The sequence below is a fragment of the Monomorium pharaonis genome, chromosome 3 (genome assembly GCF_013373865.1).
Source record: "Monomorium pharaonis isolate MP-MQ-018 chromosome 3, ASM1337386v2, whole genome shotgun sequence".
NCBI classification, from domain to species: domain Eukaryota; kingdom Metazoa; phylum Arthropoda; class Insecta; order Hymenoptera; family Formicidae; genus Monomorium; species Monomorium pharaonis.
Genome location: NC_050469.1, coordinates 28876671 through 28897010, shown reverse-complemented (window position 1 = coordinate 28897010; position 20340 = coordinate 28876671). Strand labels below are relative to the sequence as shown.

At 40.5% G+C, this 20340-nt stretch overlaps 3 protein-coding genes and 1 long non-coding RNA gene across 6 annotated transcripts; 1 reads left to right on the top strand and 3 right to left on the bottom strand.

Moving 5' to 3' along the window:
* Window positions 1-188: 188 nt before the first annotated feature.
* Window positions 189-2672, bottom strand: LOC105839253 (sodium channel protein Nach). Its single transcript, XM_036284413.1, has 6 exons — window positions 2544-2672; window positions 1887-1964; window positions 1544-1768; window positions 1213-1394; window positions 1002-1105; window positions 189-936 (listed from the first exon to the last, which is right to left on the bottom strand). Exons 1-6 carry the CDS (start codon window positions 2655-2657, stop codon window positions 824-826), a joined length of 816 nt encoding a protein of 271 aa, XP_036140306.1. The 5' UTR covers window positions 2658-2672; the 3' UTR covers window positions 189-823.
* A 634-nt stretch (window positions 2673-3306) lies between these two features.
* LOC105828245 (sodium channel protein Nach) lies at window positions 3307-4451 on the bottom strand. Its single transcript, XM_012666490.3, has 2 exons — window positions 3975-4451; window positions 3307-3445 (listed from the first exon to the last, which is right to left on the bottom strand). Exons 1-2 carry the CDS (start codon window positions 4267-4269, stop codon window positions 3318-3320), a joined length of 423 nt encoding a protein of 140 aa, XP_012521944.3. The 5' UTR covers window positions 4270-4451; the 3' UTR covers window positions 3307-3317.
* A 262-nt stretch (window positions 4452-4713) lies between these two features.
* LOC105828244 (cAMP-dependent protein kinase catalytic subunit PRKX) lies at window positions 4714-10034 on the bottom strand. Of its 3 annotated transcripts, none has more exons than XM_012666487.3 (5): window positions 8780-10034; window positions 7122-7284; window positions 6434-6697; window positions 5735-6065; window positions 4714-5127 (listed from the first exon to the last, which is right to left on the bottom strand). In XM_012666487.3, exons 1-5 carry the CDS (start codon window positions 8868-8870, stop codon window positions 4981-4983), a joined length of 996 nt encoding a protein of 331 aa, XP_012521941.1. In that variant the 5' UTR covers window positions 8871-10034; the 3' UTR covers window positions 4714-4980. The 3 variants fall into 3 exon arrangements, with proteins under 3 accessions (XP_012521941.1, XP_012521940.1, XP_012521942.1); XM_012666486.3 differs by lacking the exon at window positions 8780-10034 and adding an exon at window positions 7460-7601; XM_012666488.3 differs by lacking the exon at window positions 8780-10034 and adding an exon at window positions 7423-7597.
* LOC114254670 lies at window positions 9025-20076 on the top strand. Its single transcript, XR_003625991.2, has 2 exons — window positions 9025-9112; window positions 13680-20076. It is a non-coding gene; the product is annotated as an uncharacterized LOC114254670 (long non-coding RNA).
* Window positions 20077-20340: the final 264 nt, after the last annotated feature.

Genomic DNA, 20340 nt, shown 5'->3' with positions numbered 1-20340 from the left:
TGTAGTTTGATCAAAATGACGTTGATTATATCACTTCACGTAGAAGGTTGTTTTGCTATGATTAAGTACGCAAACGTAGTCTGTCGAGGTTAACTTTAAATAATCTATTATGTTTTGAAAAATTGATGAAACATAGATAAATCTGGTAATCAAAACATAAACGTAGTTTTATTTTAAACAAATTTATTTTTCCACAAACGGGATTAAAAGTATAAAATAATTGTATTACTTATTTAAAATACAACGCAACAATATACATGGCAATATAGAATCTTACAATTTTTAACAGTTTTAGGCAAATAAGTTAAGAATTAAACCGTACATTTAAGATTGAACTGTTCAACTTTTATTTACAGCCTCTCACGGAAACAACGAGAAATACCTAGTCTACGGTACGTATAAATAAATAATACGCAATAAAATATTAAAAGTTATCTATATGTATAGAATGTTTTATACCATAAAGTGAGCTCTTTTATTTAGCGCAGTGACTTGATGAATTTGTGAGTGTAAAATATTTGTAACTATTTAACGAACCATTCGTTCACATTAGTTGTCCAAAATCTTGGAATAGAACTAATTGGTCAGATGGTAAGGGTGATTGAGAATGGTTTCAGAATAATCGAAACAGCTCGCATCGCCTGGTATTTTCACACGTGGTCTTATCGGGGGTGTCAAAGTGCTTTGCAGCGCCTACGGACATTGATCAATTGTTTAAGTGTTGCATTTTTGACTTGAAACGTAGAGTCACGCATACGGCGACCCTTGTTAAATAAAGGAAAAGATGATATTATGACTTAACTATTAACTATTAATTTAATTTTTATTTTGATTTCTTAAACTTTGAACGAAAAGATAATCCTATGAAGTAAAAGATCTCCAAAACACTTATGAAACTGCACCCCAAGAAAAGGCTAAATATTCCGCCCAGTGACGCTAAAAAAATTTTTTCATTAAGACATTGGAAAATTGATTATATGAAAATAGAAATGATTGCTTACATAGTAAATATAATGTATCAGCAACCGGAATTGTTTCTATTTCCCTGAATGTACTGGATTTCATAAATACTCTTAGAATAGATTGAGCTTTCGAAAGATTCTTACTGAAATAAATTTTATATTTATATATGGAAATTTATATATGAAATTAGTATATTTAAAAACAGTATTTCAAGCGATGTGTACTTTTAATCGTTTTATTATAACTTACTACATCAAGGGATTAAAATCGTGAGCACCATTTAGTGGAAGCGTGAGAGTTCGTAACTCAAACGTTGTAAACCGGCATTGAGTTATACATTGACACGTAAAGTTTTCTCTAACAACATTTTGAATAATCCGTGTATAATTTGCGTTCGCGTAAAGACACGGGAAATCTTCCCATTCACAGAGCTACAAGGATGTATTAATCACAGAGATATATTACAATGTATACATTGATTTATAGAATCCCTATTTATATATAGATCATTTAAGAAATAATAAAGAAATTATTTTATTAAAATAAAATAAAATAGAATATAACCTTATTTTAAAGTTACCTTTAAAGAAAATTTTTTAGCTATAGGCGTGTAATAGTATGGCAAGCAACCACAGCTCTGAAAAACAGCCTCTATAGAGCAGCTGGTAAAACAGTTCGAATATCGATACTTAGGAAAATATTTTATTTCAGTTTCTTCATCTGCACACATTGGAACCATTTCACCTTTATCATTTCGTTTATAATACCCACTGTGTTTTATATTGCGAAATGGAATTACGGCAATCTATATCGAATCACAGTAGTTAGATATGCTAGTACTAAGAAGTTTTCAATTTTTTATAGTACCAATTTAAGAAAATTTAATAAATTATATAGATTTGTCTATAAAAATATTTAATTACCTGTAGTTCTTGTTGTGCTTGTAGAATGTGTCTAGGAGCTAATATACTGACATAATCTATAGGATGATGAGGGTACATCTATTAGAAAAATAAATATATATATTAATATTATTTTGAATATTAATTTCAAGAAATGTGAAAAGCAACTATCTTTATTCGTGAATACTTCCGATAGATTGATAATAAAATGTTTCGTTGGTTTTGAGAATAAATCATGAAAGAAATAAATAATGACTAAATCAATTTCCGAAAAAATCAATTTTTGAAAATATCACATTATTGCCATTTTTTCAATAAAATTTCTTTATAAAAATGTAATATGGGCAGATTTAAATTAGCCAGTAACTATTACTTATTGTGAGTATTAAGAATTTAACAACAATACTTTTACTACTTAATACTAAAATAAGTATTAATTACTGACTAATTTAATACTGTCCAATATTAAATTTTTATAAAGATTATATAATTTTTGTTTATAATATAATTTCTTTAACATTTTGCATACAAAATTATTAAAGTAGAATTATTTACATATTCTATACACAAAGAAATCATAACGACTGGTACGATAACCATGTATGTATATAAGAAATATAATTATACATGTTACGTTTAAAAATTTTATGTCAAATATTATATCTGTCAACTTTGTACCACAAGTCCGACGGAATTTGTTGAATACTTGACATATTTTTCTTCTTTGCCATCATCTTCGATTAAAAACTCTCTGTTTAGAACAGCTGTAAGACCAGATCTTGGTCCGAACATAGTAGATATAAGATATTTGTCGCGGCTTTTTTCTCTAGTTTAATTGAAACAATGTTAACAAAGTTGTGCATTAATTATATTACAAAAATTAATGTGTTAAAATAATATTAATTAAACAGACAAATAAGAATTAATATTAATTACATGCCGGTTTCTATGAATTCTTCGAGGAGATAGTTGAAGGAGCAACATACACCTGTATAAGTGTAAGATACTTTAAACAGTTCGCTGCAATTTTTTTCATTGCCTTCCCAAAAACAAGTTTCAAATAAGTCTTCGCAAGGTCGCAAAGCTTTTAGGAAATCGAGTAGCGTCATATTGTTTGTCTTTAACAATAATTTCAATTCATTCAAGTGACTCCTACCACCAGGATTATTCTCATTCGCCATTGCGGGTCCATATCTAAAAGGAATTTTGTGTATTTATTGTGTATTTATTATTCTGTTATTATTATTACAAATAAAAATCTTAGATATTATAGAATAGAATTGTTTTTTTCTAGAATTGCAATTGGGATCATTTTATATTTTTACAAATAACATGCACTATTCATAAAAAGATACACATACCTAACTAGGAATCTTCCTGTACTATTACTCATATTATTTGGTAAGGTCAAACTTTCGAATACCTTTTTGCGTGTTTTACCCAACGGTGGTATTAAGGGACAAAGAGTGTAAGAGCTGGAAAAGGGGCTTGAAATATTGGAGAGTGAAATGACTTAATGACGCTGCGGGTTGGATTAGTAGTGTAACGTAGCCAGAACTTTTCGAGCATTATGCTCAAAACTAAAAAAACAATGTTACATATATTTGACGAATTTTGTATTAAGTAACGTAGCTAAATGATTAACTTAAACAAAGTTATTATTAATTCGTTGATCATTATGAGCTAAATTTTTTTTAAACTATTTTTTATGGCAAAACTTGCGCGCGCGCGTATGTGTACATTCATATACAAGGTATTTTTTGAAATGTGATCTTTTGGATTAGTTAGAATATTTTTGTTGTTTTTAATAATAATTTTTTAATAAAAAATATCAAAAAAAATTATTTGTTTAGAAGAAGTAAATATTATGATAAGCATAAAAAACTTTTAAGATAATTTTGATATAACATTATAAAATCGTTTCTTTTTAAATTAATGTTACTATTATTTACCCGCTTCTATAACTTATATACACATATAACTTTTGTCAGAAAAAGTTTTTTTAAATTCTTTTTTTTTTAATATTCCACTACTTCTATTAAATTATAACACAGTATGTAATACAAATAATGATATTTCATATCTATGTACGATACACTTGTTACTTACACACAAAAGTGCCAATCATAATTATAATCCAGAAGAGCTTTCCAATAATGCTGGATTTCAATGTTGAATTACTGAAGTACTTTATGCCGTGAATCGAGCTTTCTTTTAGATATTCGTGAAAAAGCTGATGAATAATTTCTTTTCTACTTTTTATTACTATATTATGTGTATTGTATAATTGGATTGCATTAGCGTCATTAAATAAATTGCTCCTCGTTCTTTTCGGAGCTTCTACATGATCCACTGTAATCTTCTTCACTCTACGTCTCTTATGTTGTAAAGTATTCGATATCATGATGCAGGTAGACTGAAAACTCTTAGTTTTCTCAATACTCTTTTGATATTTACTACTTGCAAAATATTTTCTATGGAACCATTTGCTTGATAATGCTTCTTCTACGGTGTATCGTATTATACTGTAATTTGATCAAAATGACGTTGATTTTATCATTTTACGTAGGAAGTTGTTTTGCTATGATCAAGCGTGCAAACATAGCGTGTCAAGGCTGACTTTAAATAATCTATTATGCTTTGAAAACTTTATGAAACGTAGATGGTGATAAATCTGATAATCAAAGCATACACATAATTGTCCTTTAAATGGATTTATTTTTCTACGCGATTAAAATATATAAAATAATTGTATTACTTATTTAAGATACAGCTCAACAATATACATAGCCATATAGAATCTTGCGATTTTTAACAGTTTTAGGCAAATAAGTTGAGAATTAAAACGTACATTTAAAATTGAACTGTTTAACTTTTATTTACAGCATTTCATGAAAACAACGAGAAATACCTAGTCTACGGTACGTATAAATAAATAAGTAATACGCAATAAAAAGTTATCTATGTACAGAATGGAAAGTTAATTATCATCAACGTGTTGTCACGATTGTTTTATACCACAAAGTGTGTTTTCTTGTTTAGCGCAGTGACTTAATGAATTCGTGAGTATAAAATATTTGTGACTATTTAACGAACTATTCGCTCACATTAATTGTCAAAAATCTTGGAATAAAACTAATTGATCTGGTGGCAAGGGTGGTTGAGAACGCCAGTCAGTTTCAGGATAATCGTCGAAACAGCTCGCATCGCCCGGTGTTTTCACACGTGGCCTTATCGGGGGTGTCAAGGCCCTTTGTGGCACCTACGGATATTGATCAATCGTTTAAGTGTTGCTGCATTTCCGACATATCACGAAATGTAGAGGCACGCATACGGCAACAAATTGTTAAATAAAGAAAAAGGTGGTATTATGACTTAACTATCAACTATTAATTTAATTTTCATTGGTCATTATATGTAAATAATGAATAACTCTTCCGATATGAAATATTAGGCTTATTGAGATTTCTACACGCTTACAAGGCATATCACATTGTCGTTTAAATTGGTAAACTCGAAATATGTATAGCCGAATAAAATGTTAAATAACAATAAAAAAGCACTGAAGTATATGTTGAAGTTTGCTAAAGTTTGCTAAAATATATTTTAAAAGTTTCAAAATTAAAAGTAAAAATGCCTTGTAACCAATGTCAATTGTTGTGTTTGTTAAATTAGCGCCATTGTGTATTTGGCTACTAAATAAGTAATTGTATAAGTAATTCCTAGAATTCCTCACTCTTAATAACAAAGATATTGCAAGTAGCCATATAAAGTCCATAATATACCTTATCCTCTACTAATTTTTTAGCTTTTGCCATGTTTAGGTGCATATACATTAGACAAACTCAAGCAGATCAATGTGAAATTACCAAGGGCCATTCGACTAGCTTAAACCATCGATGCCTCTTGACGTCTTCAGCACCCTGCCTCATGTTTCCCAATCTCTTCGTTCTATCGGCGATCAACAGCTTCTTGATCAGATCCTTCGCAATGGGATCCATGTGCTTCGGCCACTCTATCCTGCCGCTCAGGATCTTCTCGTAGATCCCGAAAGGGTTGTCGTCGAAGAACGGTGGATAACCCGCCAGCATCTCGTAAATTAAAACGCCTAACGCCCACCAGTCCACGGCTTTATTATGTCCTTTGCTTTGAATTATTTCCGGCGCCAAGTATTCTGGCGTGCCACACAAGGTCCATGTTCTAAAAATGCACGTGTTAATTATAGCCACGGTTTCACAATGTTTTATTATGACACGCCGTTAGAAGTAACAACAGGTGACGTTTAACCGTAATGCATGCTAATTGCATGACGCTGCATATTTCATTTTACGACAGATGGTCTTTATCGATACAATTTAAAGCTTTACGGGAATTAATAAGAAAGGAAATAAAAAGTGACGTTAGATCATAGATAGCATTTTATTATGTAAACTCGTTAATTTCAGTTCTATATGCTTCTATTCCCTTCCGGCGTTCTATTAGCAAGCAAATTGCAATTTACTTATCTTCAATTATCGTGAATTTACATTTTCACTTCTGAGTTATTCTCATTTCAAATACGTACTTACCTGTCCGTAAGTTTCTTAGAGAAGCCGAAATCGGTGATTTTGAGATGGCCCTGACTGTCCAGGAGCAAATTCTCCGGCTTGAGGTCCCTGTAGACTATATGCTTGCTGTGCAGATAATCCAGCGCGCAAACTATTTCGGCTGCGTAGAAACAACTGGTGGGCCCGGAGAATCTTCCGGCCGCCCTCAGGTAAGAGAAGAGCTCTCCTCCAGCGACGAATTCCAGCAGCATGTACACCCTAGCCTCGTCCCTGCCGCTCCATAGCCTGAAAAGACGACGATAATCCGATTATTAGTCTGAAAACTAGGTGACAAGTTGAGCTGTTACGTGAACAGATCTCGATTTCGCTGGGCTTATTGAAAAAGCGTTTCCTTCGCGGGGAGGTAAGGGAGGGGAGAGGGGGAGACAGGTCGATTTCTCTCGCCTCTCTAGCCACCTATTAATCGCAACGTGACGTAAACGGATAGAACAACGTTTGCATGTATCTGCTTATTCTTGACCGCGCTTTCCGTCGAATCGTCTCCTCGAGAATACTCTCCTTGACCGACAAACGCAACAACACTTTCTTCATTCCCTTGGACAATTACATCGCGCGTTCAACAAGCACACGTATGAAATAATCGGGGAGTAATTGTCGACCGTCCTCAAGTAATACTTTCTATTTAGTAATATTAGACGTATATACTTACATGTTGACGATGAAAGGGTGCTTAACTTCCTTCAGGATTGTGATTTCGTTGCGCAAGTGCTCGACTTGCTTCAATCTAATTACGTCGACCATGGAGAGGATTTTCAGAGCGAGAAATGTTCCATGGTGCCTACAGAGAACCACCCTGCCGAAAGTGCCTGTGCCTAAAAATTATAATAAAATATACAGATTAATACTGGGCAATAATTATTATTTAATATAAGTATTAAAAGCAGTGCTAGTACTTTTAACGCTCAAAATAAGTAATAATTATTAGCCAATTTAATACTGCCCAGTATTACATTTTTATGAGGAAATATCGCGAATCAATCTTATTACATTGTATTACGCTCGTGCATAATGAGTCATTTTTCTCTGACGATACACACTTGAACTTCGATTTGTCAATATTACGACGCGATACAACGCGTTTTAATTTTTCGAATAACATTAACATAAAATATGCCGTTTACTGAACCGATCACCACTGAATCACTAATTACCAACGCTTTCAACATTCTTTTGATCTGATTATGCATTACGCAGAGCGGTCTATTTAATGCACTTTCTCACGAATGCAGGTGACTCGGTTGTTCTGGTTAACGTAGCGTGACCAATTAGCGCGCGTGCAATGAGCCCTGGCCAAATTAAACTGCGAAATTTGCCGTCACATTGCGACGGTCGCCGCGAGAGATTTTGCATGTTTATATGCGCGCGTGCACGTCGGTCGAAAGTACATGCATCTTGCGTGGAGAGTAGCGACGAAATTGGCCGCGGCAATCGGGACGATATGATACATGCGTATCGCCTGCCGAGGAGACCGCTGCCAACTACGAATCGGAACAGGTGTCAACGATAGAACGACGAGGCGCTTCCGGTGATGGCGTGGACGCTTTAAATACTCTCGCACGACGGACGCGAATTTGGATGAAGTGTCGCGCGCAGATTGTCCGAGTGACAGAAGATCAAAAGACGTGTGCAACAAAAAAACGTCTGTGTTGGGCTGAAGTAATATTAAAAAAAAAAGAGAGAGTCTTACGGGGACTGAGCACCTGCAATTTTCTGAACCATTCTCTCACATAATTCTGACTTTAACGAGCAGTTATAAATATACACTGGATATCCTCTTACTCTCTGGTGTCCCACTTTGAAACTGGTGAATTTAATTTCTACTCGCTTGGTGTTTTTTTTTCTCAAATTTGAGTATTGCTTGAAACTGAGTTTCTTTATTGAATTTTTTATTTATCCTCCCACAAATACATACGAGGTTTAAATCTTGAAATTAAACAACTTTCTAATCTTATGTATTATTAATGTAAGAAGTTTCTCTAATTGTAATTTTGTGCACGACATTAAAATTTATAGTTTGTTTATAATTTAGCAAGCTATTTTAAAAGGCGTCAGGCAAGCATTCGAATTTCATTTCCTTTTTTTCTTTAATATTACGTCACCCATATGCGAGATCTAAAATTCTTGAAAATGCAAATATAAAATAAGACTTTTGTAGAATTCAAATTAAAAAAATACGTATTGTACTGATTTAATCTTTATATACTTAAAAGACAATCCAAAATGCTTACTGAACACGAATTCAGTGTAAAGTAACGAACTAATTCCGATTGGTGTTTCATATGGAACAAGATTTCGAGCACAGCTTACCGATAGTCTTGATGATTTCCAAATCGTCGACGTCGTATCGCGGCGGATCCTCCTGCGATCCCTCATCGTCGGACGTGGTGTCCCCCGACATCGTTTACGAAGTACTGGCGAGCCGAGCGTTAGTCGGAGAAAGTTTCTGATTTATTTCTCCCGGGCGGCTCGAAACACTTGGAAAGAAGAAAGGAGAGCCTGTGGTTCAACGATCCGCGTCGCAGATATTCTTAGACCGCGCGCCAACGACGATTCGCTCTCATATCTGCTCTTTGTGATTCCCAACGCTGTAAACGTGGCCTCCCAGAAACGATTGCGTTAGTCTCCTCGATTGTAACGATTGTGAGTAAAGTCTAAATCTAAATCGAAGATCATGCGACGTGACGCGCGCTTCCCCGAATTTCTCGTGGATTGGAGAACACCTAGCCTAGGTCGGCGTTGCCTTCAGGAACTGTTCTCATAGCGCACTGCTCGAAAGCGAGCTACGAACGTCCCATCAACAAACAATTCTGCCCCTTCACCGCGGCTTCCTCTCTCGCTCGGAGCGGTGAAAATGCCTGTGTGTGCGTGCGCGCGCGTTGATTTCACAAGTGTCATTTAATCGGCGGCGAGTCCGAACCTGCGAGTGGAAAACGAGTTCGCTTTTCGCGCGCCACGCGCCAAACGGTGTTTTACCGACGAATTCTGTCGCGGAGCGCGTAGGTTTCTCTCTCGCGCTCCGATTAAATATCACTTCGGGTGAGAAAAAACGCGCGGTCGCGAACGCTCGCGCGAGCGTTTCCCCGCCGCGATTCGCGCGGGTAACGCGCGAGTGGTATTTGCAATCGGGGAAACACGGTGAGGTGGCGTTCACCCGTTCACTTCGTATACTCTCGTAAACACGTAACTTTGCAGCTCGGTTCACCGTGTCCGTGGTTTTCAACGCGCCTTTTACAGCACAATTCTATATCATTCTTTTTAACTCCGCGATTATTTAACTTTGACATGCAACAGCTGAGCGACGCACGTGATCGATCGCTGCAGTTATCGAAACCGCCCCTCAGAAAACTGCACCAACACGAACGCTCTGACAGACAGCAACCACGGCGAAATTTCCAGCGTGTATTATTTTCCTGTCGTATTCATCGGTCGGAAAATAAAAAACGGATCTTGAAAACGAAGGACGATTGTTACCGCAGCATCCCTGGACCCTGCGCGACAATGCAGTTCGGATGCCAACCAGAACTAAACTGGCCACCCGAGGGGTCTGAAAAGACAGTCTATCCTTCCGCTCTGTTGCCCCCTCTCTCTTTCCTCTGATCCCCCATTCGCGCCCGAGAGCCGCGCTTACTCTCGCTGAGCATCATCCTCTCGTCTCTAGCCGGAGAGATTTACAGGAACCGCGAGATCGGTCTCGGTGCATGCCGCCCCCGAGATAAAGGCGACCCGCGCGATCGGGAGGAAAGTCATGGCTGACAAAAGTGAACGCGAAAGAATACGGATTGCCTGACTCTAAATTCTCGATTCGATTTTGGCGAGAAACGACTGCGCGTGAACCCCGTAAATACGAAGAGCTGCTCCTGCGAAATTTATTCCGAGAGAAAACGTTCCGAGATCGCCCTCCCGAGATGAGCCTGACGAGCCTGAAATCGATTTCGTGAATCATCGCGGGACGATGACTGTGCGCATCGACGTTTTTGCTGATACATTCGTGGAGGGGAAAAGATCGCAGCTTAAGGAAACAAACACACGTAAAAGTCGCCTGTCAACGTGAGAAAGAGAGATCATCCGCCGCGGGTATCAAAGTCCGCGATAGAGCGGATATCCTCGTCGTCGTCGAGCGGTGTTTCGCAAATTGGCTGTGTACGTTACTCGCGTTGCAAAATCGCGATCACGATCGGGCGATTCCTTCGAATTTCGAACTTATTTTTGAATTTGGCGATCGTCCAGATGCATTTTGCTACCGACGCCGCTCGACGTGGCGATGACTGACGACCACGTATCGGCTCGTCCCGTCCCCATAAATCGCGGCTTTTATATCTATCGCTAAGTGCTCCCGATTCGGTCAAAGCACGTTCGCCGATTTTATTGGCGGGAAAAATCGCGTCGTGTCGCTTATCGGCGACAGCAGAAGGGGAGCTGCGCGCCCGGATCCCACGGTTCCATTGAGACCGAAAGACGCGGGGAAAAGGTGGGACGCAGTGTGGGACTGTAACTGTCACGGATCGTTATGTGGCTCTGCGCTCTTTCGTAACTGATACGTATTATTTGGCGTTTCTCCGCGTTTCGTGCTTCTTCAGTCATCGACGTTGTCCGCGCGATTGTCGTTGCGTAACGAGATAGATACAATGTATATAGCTGCTGAACACTGTTACATATTGCGTCACAGCCTGCAAAATAAATTATTGACGTGCACCTGTTTTATTCATAAACGCGCCGCGAGAATATTGACGCTCGACAATTTTGTCTGGCTGCAAAGAGAAAAAGTTTTATAGCCGCTCGTTGCGGGAACGCCATTGCGTGCACTCGATATCGCTGCACCTCCGTTCCGTAATACGCGGCTTGATTGCCGACCAAACTAAAAATAATAGTTTCCCGGAAATCCCGTCGTGCGATGTCATTCGACGATGCCAGGAGGCGAGTAACAGCCTTAATAATCACGTACTGTATACCAGCTTTGTGTGCACGAGCGTATACTAAAATAGTCCGGGGTTACGAGACAGCGATACGCGAGACACACTTGTATTTTCGCGGATGAAATAAGCACCACTCTTTTGCCGCATTATATAAAAGCTCCGTTCGTCGAATTACTCAATAGAACGCAACAAAAAGAACGATCGATCGGTGTAGATGTTTCGTCTACTGTAACGAGCACTCAATACGCCTTTTTATTAACGTTACATACATTCGTAACACAGTTACGAGGAGCGAGAGAAAAAGATTTTATATAATTTTCGACGATTATCGATCGGACATGCGCAAATATTTTGTTACATCTAATGGACGTTGCATTTTGAAAGCCAATATTATAAACAATTGATACTCGGTTACAAGTTTCCTTTTTTTTTTTTCGCACCGTTAACTTTAAGACAGGAACGTTGGTGTTGAGCGACAGCCACCATATATCAGCTAGTAGCGATATTTACTCGATAGTAACTCGAGAAACAAATGTGTCCGCTTTCGCGCGAGATCGGACGGTTTTAGCGTCACTTTGCAGACGCGAATGAGCCGTCACGATCGATATATTTGTTACGAAGTTCTGATTTTGATCGTAAGTCAATATTAGCTCTGGCGATGACGATAGTCGAGGATTGATGGCCCGTAAAATAACCGCGATCACTGTGTTCGAATAAAGGAGTTTGGCTGTAAGGAAAGACCCGATGTGTTTCGAGAAATATATACAAATATATATATAATTCAGTATAAAGTGCCAACTCTCATAAACACCAAATTTTCATAACTCTGTTCGTCTTCCTAAATTTACAACTCGCGTATTTCGAAATTAAAAGTTTATTACTTCTCTTCTACTTTGTAACTAAATAAATTTTGCCTTTAAAAAATAATACTAAAAAAATTTTTATTTCAATTTACTTAACGATGTTATTAATTTGAAATTAATATATTCGTAAGTAATGATTTTCTCGCACTGGGACCGACCACGATAAATTGCGATGTTAAATTGCCACTGCAAATGTGTCCACATTTATTTTTCCGAGGACACCGAGCCGAGAAAGTTATTGGTCAGCGTGACGTCAGCGTCGCCCACGGTCTCTAGATGTAGCTCGAATTCGGTACCTAGAAACCAAAAGACGAATAGCCACATCGTTCCAATACGTTACTACGGTATAAATCGCTTCTCATTACCGTACCATTATTAATCCTTCAATCGTATTTGCCCAACATTTGGGTAGCTTTCAAATACCCAGGACCTTTGCTGGCTTGTCATCTTGATTAATAAACTTCATTAGATCTGATGCCTGCGATCACTTCATTAGGTTTCTTCCTCGTGGAGCTACAGCGGTAAAGACCAGAGACAAAGTATGCTTCAATGCTTTTCTGGACAATCACGTAGCCGACGTTTTTCATAGCGTAACAATGATTAGCATGAGTCATCGATCTACCTTGTAGTGGTGCGCAGGTTTATTATTATTAACCAACGTGTCCGTGGAACACGGCAATAACGTAACGATTCGACGGCCCCCCTAATCTCCGTTTCCAGGTTCTTTCCTTTTTTTTTTTTTAACTCGGAACGCGAGACGGCTTTCAATGGATCTGCTGAATGGCGTCAATCTTTATTTTCTCACGATTAAAGAAATTCTTCTGCGGCGTAGTTGTACAAGCCGCAGGATTTTATCTTTGCCGTATTCGCCTAACGTTCTGTGTCCCCCCGCGTGTGCCGTGTACCTCCGCACAAACTCAACGCGCGTCACGCTTCCGTGTACGTGCGCACGCGCGCGTGTTGTGTGCGTGTGCCGTGATGACTGCCTGCACACACGCTACACAGGCGAAAAATATACACGCGCGTGTGGCTAATCGGCGGTTCCCAGGGAGCACGAAGAGGTTTCGCTCGGTATTTTCAGCGGCCTCACAGCGAGCGGTCCCACGGCGACTTCCGGTTCCGCGCCGACTTATCCACTTCGCCGTTGCTACGACAATTTTCCGCGGGTACCATGGCAGAAAGCGCTAAAAAAAAAAATAATAATAATAACGTTGTTATGCGCACGCACACAGGTCACGGTTCGCTCCTCCGTGCGGGGAGGATTCAACGTTTCAGAATTTTTATCGTCCACTGTTAATTATGCACCGCCGCATTAATTATACAGGTGAAATCTTGCCACGGTTATGAATTATGAATGACCGTGATCGCGAAATATTCACGATAAGAAAGTGTACAATCGGGAGAAAACATCTTAACAATTGTTTGTTTAAGCGGGGAAACATCGGCGGCGAAACATGAACCGTGGGTTCGAGGAATTTAGCGCAGAAATGAGACGTTACGTTGCTTTCCCTTCCACCTTGGTTTGTATCATGCCCAACATGGCGCAGGTGCTTACCCGGGGAGCCAGGATGCAGCCAGGCCTGTCCGTTCGTTCGTCTGACCGTCGTGCAACTCAACCTGAAACCGGAAGCGCCGCTTTCTGCCCTGCTGCCCACGAACAATGAGATCGAGAGAGATTCCTGAGAGGACGTGAGCACGATCGAACCACGAGGTGTTTTATCAACAGCGGAGATCGAAAATATTCATTTCTCCAGTTGAAAACCTACGAATTGAAACGTCACGTCCAGTTGTACTTGGAATCGAGTCGATTCCTTTCTTCCTTCCTATGTTACTAAAAAGCATGCAAAAAAATTGGAAATTCTATAAATATATCCTTTGTTACACATTTTTAGATTGACTTCTTTTATCATTATTTAAACCCCTTTCCTATCATAAATAGTGAGAATTTTTGATTTTTTGCTAATATTTTAATAACACTTTTTTCCTCGTTTTGTTTACGACACGTAATTTTTCAGGTATATCTAATTAAAAGATAACTTTTTGCAAAAAAGTAGTTTCTATCAATATATTGAAAATTTTTTAATGTGTATTATTCATGTAGACGTATCACGATACATAATGCGGCACGGAGACAATCGAGAAAATCTTTTCATGGCCACTACGAAGTCACGTAGTACTCGTACGTGCAGCAACAGGTGTGACGCAACAGGTAATCAAATGCCAGTATTACGATTTACTTTTCGTCGAATCGATTGTCTTTCTTCACTTGTCCGCGATTTGAGATTACATCCCCGACACTATTATTTCTTGATGATCGTTTCATTGAAGAATGCGAGCTTACTTGGACGATAAAAAAAAAAAAAAAAAAACCAACGTGTCGCGTGTAGTTTTTCGCAATGCAAATTCGATATTTCTTTATACGTAAAAAGAGAACGGGATATCAAAGCTGTAGTTAGATAATAAATTGTCAAAAAAATCACGCCGAGCAGTTTGGAATAAGTTTCGTGCGAAATTTTGTTCGCGGATTTCTCTCTGATTTTGCCGATTCCGCGTACATACATGAGACCCCGAACGGGGAATCTTTCACGGAGCTGTCGACGGAGCTTTTTCCGAGTGAGCGAGGCACCGGCGAGAGCGATGATGACGAAGAGTGCGGCATTTACCTGCCTTAGCCGCGCGCGACAGGTGGTGTGTGACACGAGTTAAGCCGCGTTGCGAATCTGCCTGAGGACCTTGACGCGGCCTTTTTTTACCTTCCCGGGCATTTTCTATGTGCTTCTGCCATCGCGCGGAGTCCGTTTCCGGTTGGCTCCTCCGTCTCCCCCGTTACGCTCTCCTCTCCTTGCCGGCCCTCCTCGCCGTCCCGTCGTCGTCGTCGCCGCCGCCTCGGCCGTCATTGTCGCGCCGCGACGAAACGGGCATTTCGCTCGAAGCAAATGCGCCTCCCCGTGACTCTCATCCGCGACGCTTTGCGGCGTGTTCTTGCACAGGAGGAGGTCGTTGCTCGTTGCCAAGCGGTTGCCTGCCACGTGTATGCACGGCGCCACCGCGACTCGCGGGAAGTAAGGAGAATAGGGGCGGGCTAGCTGCTGGCCTCGTAATGGTTTGCACGAAGCGGAATTTCAGCTGAAGAAATTCGTGCCGCATCAGGCGTGGATTATTTCGAGGATACAACTCGATCATTTGGACATGCAAGAAATTCGAACGTCTTAGAAATACGAAGTTTATACTACTTAAAGATTATTAATAGGAAAATAAATTAGAGTTAATGTGACAGTTTTTAGAAAGTTTTTAGTGCTTAGGCGTCACAGATAAGCGTTAGTGATTTATATAATGGAGCGGAGACTTACTTAGAAATATAGTGTGGAAAGTTACACAAATGTTACTTTTTCAGCGAATTATATTACGCGTCTCCGCGAGGGGTCGAGGAGCAAAATAATTCTTGTCTTACACGCGCAAAGCTGGCAGGAGGCGCGATGCCGGCAACGTGGGTTGCTCGGTCCATATGTAAGTCTCTCTCCAATACGTACGTGTGCTTGATGTTTATAAACTGATAGCCGGTGTCGGTGGACGTTTTAGTGCCGCGCAGCAGAGAATGATTTCCTGGGCTTATCGCGCCGTAAGGCCGGACGCTGTGTATGACACGGGAGCTCCACGGGCCTATTGCTTAAATCCCCCGTGAATTCTTCCAGTGCCATTTACAGAATCCAAGCCGGTAGACAAGCCGGCGGGAAAGTCGCGCGAGGAATTTCCATCCGTTGTGATTGCGCCTCGCTGAAAGAAACTTCGAAAGGTAATAATCGATACCGGTGGCCTTCGAGTGGCGATATGTCGCAACGTCGTTCCTTTAGATGCATGCGCGCGCGATCGATACGACTCGCTCTACTCGAGACTTTATCTGCAACAGCGATTTATATTATTTCTAAATATTGTGAGCGATACGTACTTTATTCCGTAACTGTTGTCGGATTCGACGTCGCACTGAAAGACAAGCCCGGAATAAATCAAAGCAAAGATGGTGGCGTGATAAAGCGAACGTTGAACGATCGTAACAAAACGATACAAAGGCTATTAATCTCGTTGTACAATTATGACAGCGGAAATAGATTTCGATATTAATAGGCCGATAGCGCCCAAGTTTACTTTGAAAATTTCGAGTCATAAATCAGACGGGAAACGGGGGACCGGAACGGGGTCAGTTCGATTCGTTTCCGCGAGGAGGAAAAAAAAACGGAGTCAAGGGGGTGGACGAAGCGCAGTCCACCTCGAAGGCAGTCCAAAGCCTGTCGACTGTTTCTTTTTCTTTTCCCCTTCTTGCTCTCTTCCGTCACGGATCGATGACTCTTCCCGGAAGCCGCGTCTGCTAGATCTCTCGCGGAGCGCGCCGTGATTTGTTCTCCAGGCGTTCTCCACGCTCGTCCTTCAAACTCTACTTGCGTCTCGTCCCGAGTCTCTCTCTCTCTCTCTCTCTCTTTTTATTTCTGCTCGCCTCTCGCGATTTGCCCGCTCCCACCCACAAAATCATTCCCACCGATTCCTCAGGTTCGACCAGAGCCGAGTGCTGTCTGCTTTTTCACGTCAAGTTGTACCACCTCCTATCCTCTCCGTCTTACCGCAGGCTATAATCTAGTCAAGTATTCATCTATCCGTTCGTGTCTTTCCCCCGGTCGTTTCTGCTGTAGATCAGAAATCACTTTTAGTTATAAATATCCTTCCTTACATATATATTTATTGATAAACTTGAGGTCGGGTTTTTGTGACCAAAAAGATTTCAGATAACAAAAGACCGACTTCAATCAAGCACCATAACTTCTCTTACATTTTCTTGTGTTATGCTAATTTTTCACGGTCATCCCGTTGTGAAAAACGAGAGACGAGACGACGAGCCGACTCTCATCGTTTCATTTAAAATGATCGATTACACCGATGATCAAGGGAATACCAAGAAGCTAACACCTTGGTTATCGATCTCTCGCATCGAGAATTCCCTATCCCTTTTTCTTTTGCCCTTAATGAATCCCGTAGTGCGCGCTGTTACGAGGCGCAGCCTGATTTAATTCGTTTCATGCCGATTAAGATAAAATCACGATCGTCGAAAATGATCGACGTGCCGTTCACGGAGGAATTGATTTGGCGTATAACGTAGCGAAATAATTTATTTATGGAGCGCGTAAAAGGAAATATATATCCGAGGGAGTGACGTAGCTTCAAGTTTTCCCGCGCGGTTCTCACGATTCGAATCTTCACAGTGCACCGTGTATGTAGTTGCGATTCTTCGCCGACTATCTGCGAGTCCTCTCTCTCTCTCTCTCTCTCTCTCTTTCTCTCTCTTTCTCTCTCCTTCAGTTCTCAAGCCATTCTTCCGGTCATGCCATCATTCTGGTTCTCACGGTTTATTCGAACATCGAGAAACGGCGGCGCGGAAATAATGGCTGCTCGCAGAAGTCTTTTAAGCGGTTAAATGCTCTGTACGGAGATTATTACTTCGGAAATAATCTGATAATAAAAATAATCGGAATTGCATTCCTCTGTTTAGCCTTGTCGTGGCGATTTTTGTTGGTTCGTCTTATCGAGTCCGCACCAAGTCGTAAAAAAAAGATGTTAAGTATATCAGTCGGAATTATTCGTCGAAGTTATTCGACGAGAGATACGCATGCGTGTTTCTTTAACAACATTGCAGTCATTAGAAACTAATTTATTTCCAGAGTATTTTGCGTTATGATACTTAAAACAAAGGGAGATTTCGTAAATATTATAAATTAAGAAAAGAATTTTATGCAGATATTTAAATTTATTTTTGCTTTAGATAATACTTTAATAATAAATTTTAATAACAAGTAAACGTTATTGACATTATTTAATCGCGTTTCTAAATTTCTTATTAAGATTAATATTGCAAAAACAAAAAATGTCAAAAATGTAAACACTGTTACTCGTTATAGTCAACGTTACATTAACTACACACAATTGACAGTTACAGATTTCTTTTTAATATATGAAAAAAAACTTGTCTGTCGAGATCGAGTCAAATCATAAAATTTGTGTACGCCTCGCAAATTGAGACGCAACGGTTGTCGGGCCGACGGGGGTCCGTTGATTTGTGTAAATCAAGATACACAATGGCCGCGAAAACACAAACGCGTGTCTCGGGCATGCTTAAGCCCCCATTTCGCGATCTCATAACTCTTCGAACAGGTTTCGTGTGACCTCGACTTCTCTTCTCGTTGGAATGCCCGCTTCTCCTCTTCTTCGTCTCTTTCCTTCGCGATCCGCGCTACGATCCGAAGCGCGCGATTTTGACTCTTCCGCCTTTCGATCGGTGATGAATCTGTATCGAAGGCACGTGATTAAGGAGAAAATCATCCCGTATAGTTGGGCGGTCGTGCGCTCGTGCTCTCCTCATCGCCGAATTACCTCATTAACCTACATTCGCCGGTCATCAGTGCCGACGATCGGCGGTGGAATAATTGATTGCGCGCAAAATACGTTAGCGTAATGTGCATCCCAAGGCGAGATAAATAATCAAGAGTGAAATCTTTGTATCGTATCTGAAGCACGCTTTCTAATCCGCGTCGCGCATTTTTCTGCGTCTGTTTTATTTTTACCGGGGATAGGAAGAGAGAGAGAGAGAGGAAGAAAAAGAGAGAGAGAGAGAGGGTTCAGCTGGCACGTTTCGAGCACGTGAAAAAACGGCTCTACATCCGCAAATTCGTGCGCGATGCGCAATATAAGTATCGTTGCTCTCTCGCCGAGAGCTGCGGGAGAAAAAGTCGGAGCGGACAAAAAAGTCTCCTTCTCTCAGAGATTGGAGACTGAACACCCTGGTACCCATGACGAAAGGATTTCACAGTGACGCAACGCGATATCTGGGACGAGAGAATAGATGAATGGGGAAGGAGAGGATATAATTGGTGGTGGGTGGGGTGAAGCTGTGAAGACAATAAAATATCAAACGGTCCCCGGGACAAGGGCCCCGAGACACTGTTCCGCTCTTCGTGACTTTCGTAATCGTATTAAATCACGACGTCAGGAGAGAGAGATACGTTGCTGCGAACAATATTACTGCGAGCCGATAAATTGCGGTATTACGGTGTGCATTTGCATATTTGCAAAAGTGACATACGCGACAGGCTAAAGGCCAGAAAATCTGCACTTATAATTCCGCTCGGTATGTTTCTCATGCCGCACGCGGAGTTATGTAATTTCTAACGGCAGAAAGAAAGAGACAGAAAGAGAGAGAGAGAGAGAGGAACCTCACGAGACTATTTGCGTAGAATTTCTTGAGCCGTTCTCGCACGATAAGTTCTCGATAACCGTCGCGTTACGTTTGATGTATCGAGGCTATTTGTAATCCGTACCGGTGCTCGCCCGCGCAAAGTATCGATGATTCGTCCCATCATTTCGCGACGAGAAACTCATTTTCGTATTTACGTAATCGTGGGAGCGGGGAAAGGGGCGCGTTGTACGACCGGTCGTATCGACAATCGACGAAATGGCCCAGCGTTTCGTCCACGATGGAGTTCATTTCTTATTCCGCGACTTCCCAGTGTGCCGATGTTTTTCGCGCCGAGGTCGGAGCCGGCGGATAACGGTCACCGGTACTGGAGGACACTGACCCGATGAAAATCTCGGATATACAAGAAAGAGAAACCGTTGGGAACGTGCCCCTTTGCGAGCACGGCGAAGAAATAGATTTCACCGGCGATCGTTACAGCCGATAATAAAAACACCGAGAGACATTTAAAACGGGATACGATCGTTTCTCTCTAGCCTCTAGCGAAGATCGCGCGCGTTACGATTTCGCCCGATCTGGAAAAAAAAAAAAAAATAGTCATGCAAAGTTTTTCTTTGGCGCAATGTAAAAAAGTAATTTGCGGACGCGCCGCTTATATGAGTAATCAAGCATGTTTCGAATGCCTCTCGAACGAACGAGTAATACTTGAATTTCTGTTTCTTGCTGCGGTGAAGCTGACTCTAACTGCTGACCGGTTTCGATCTAAAAGGGATAAAGATGTCGATCAGATTTTAATCAATTCTCGCGTCTTAGTAATATCCGTTCGTCGATTACCCACGCCCCTGTTCTCGCTGTATT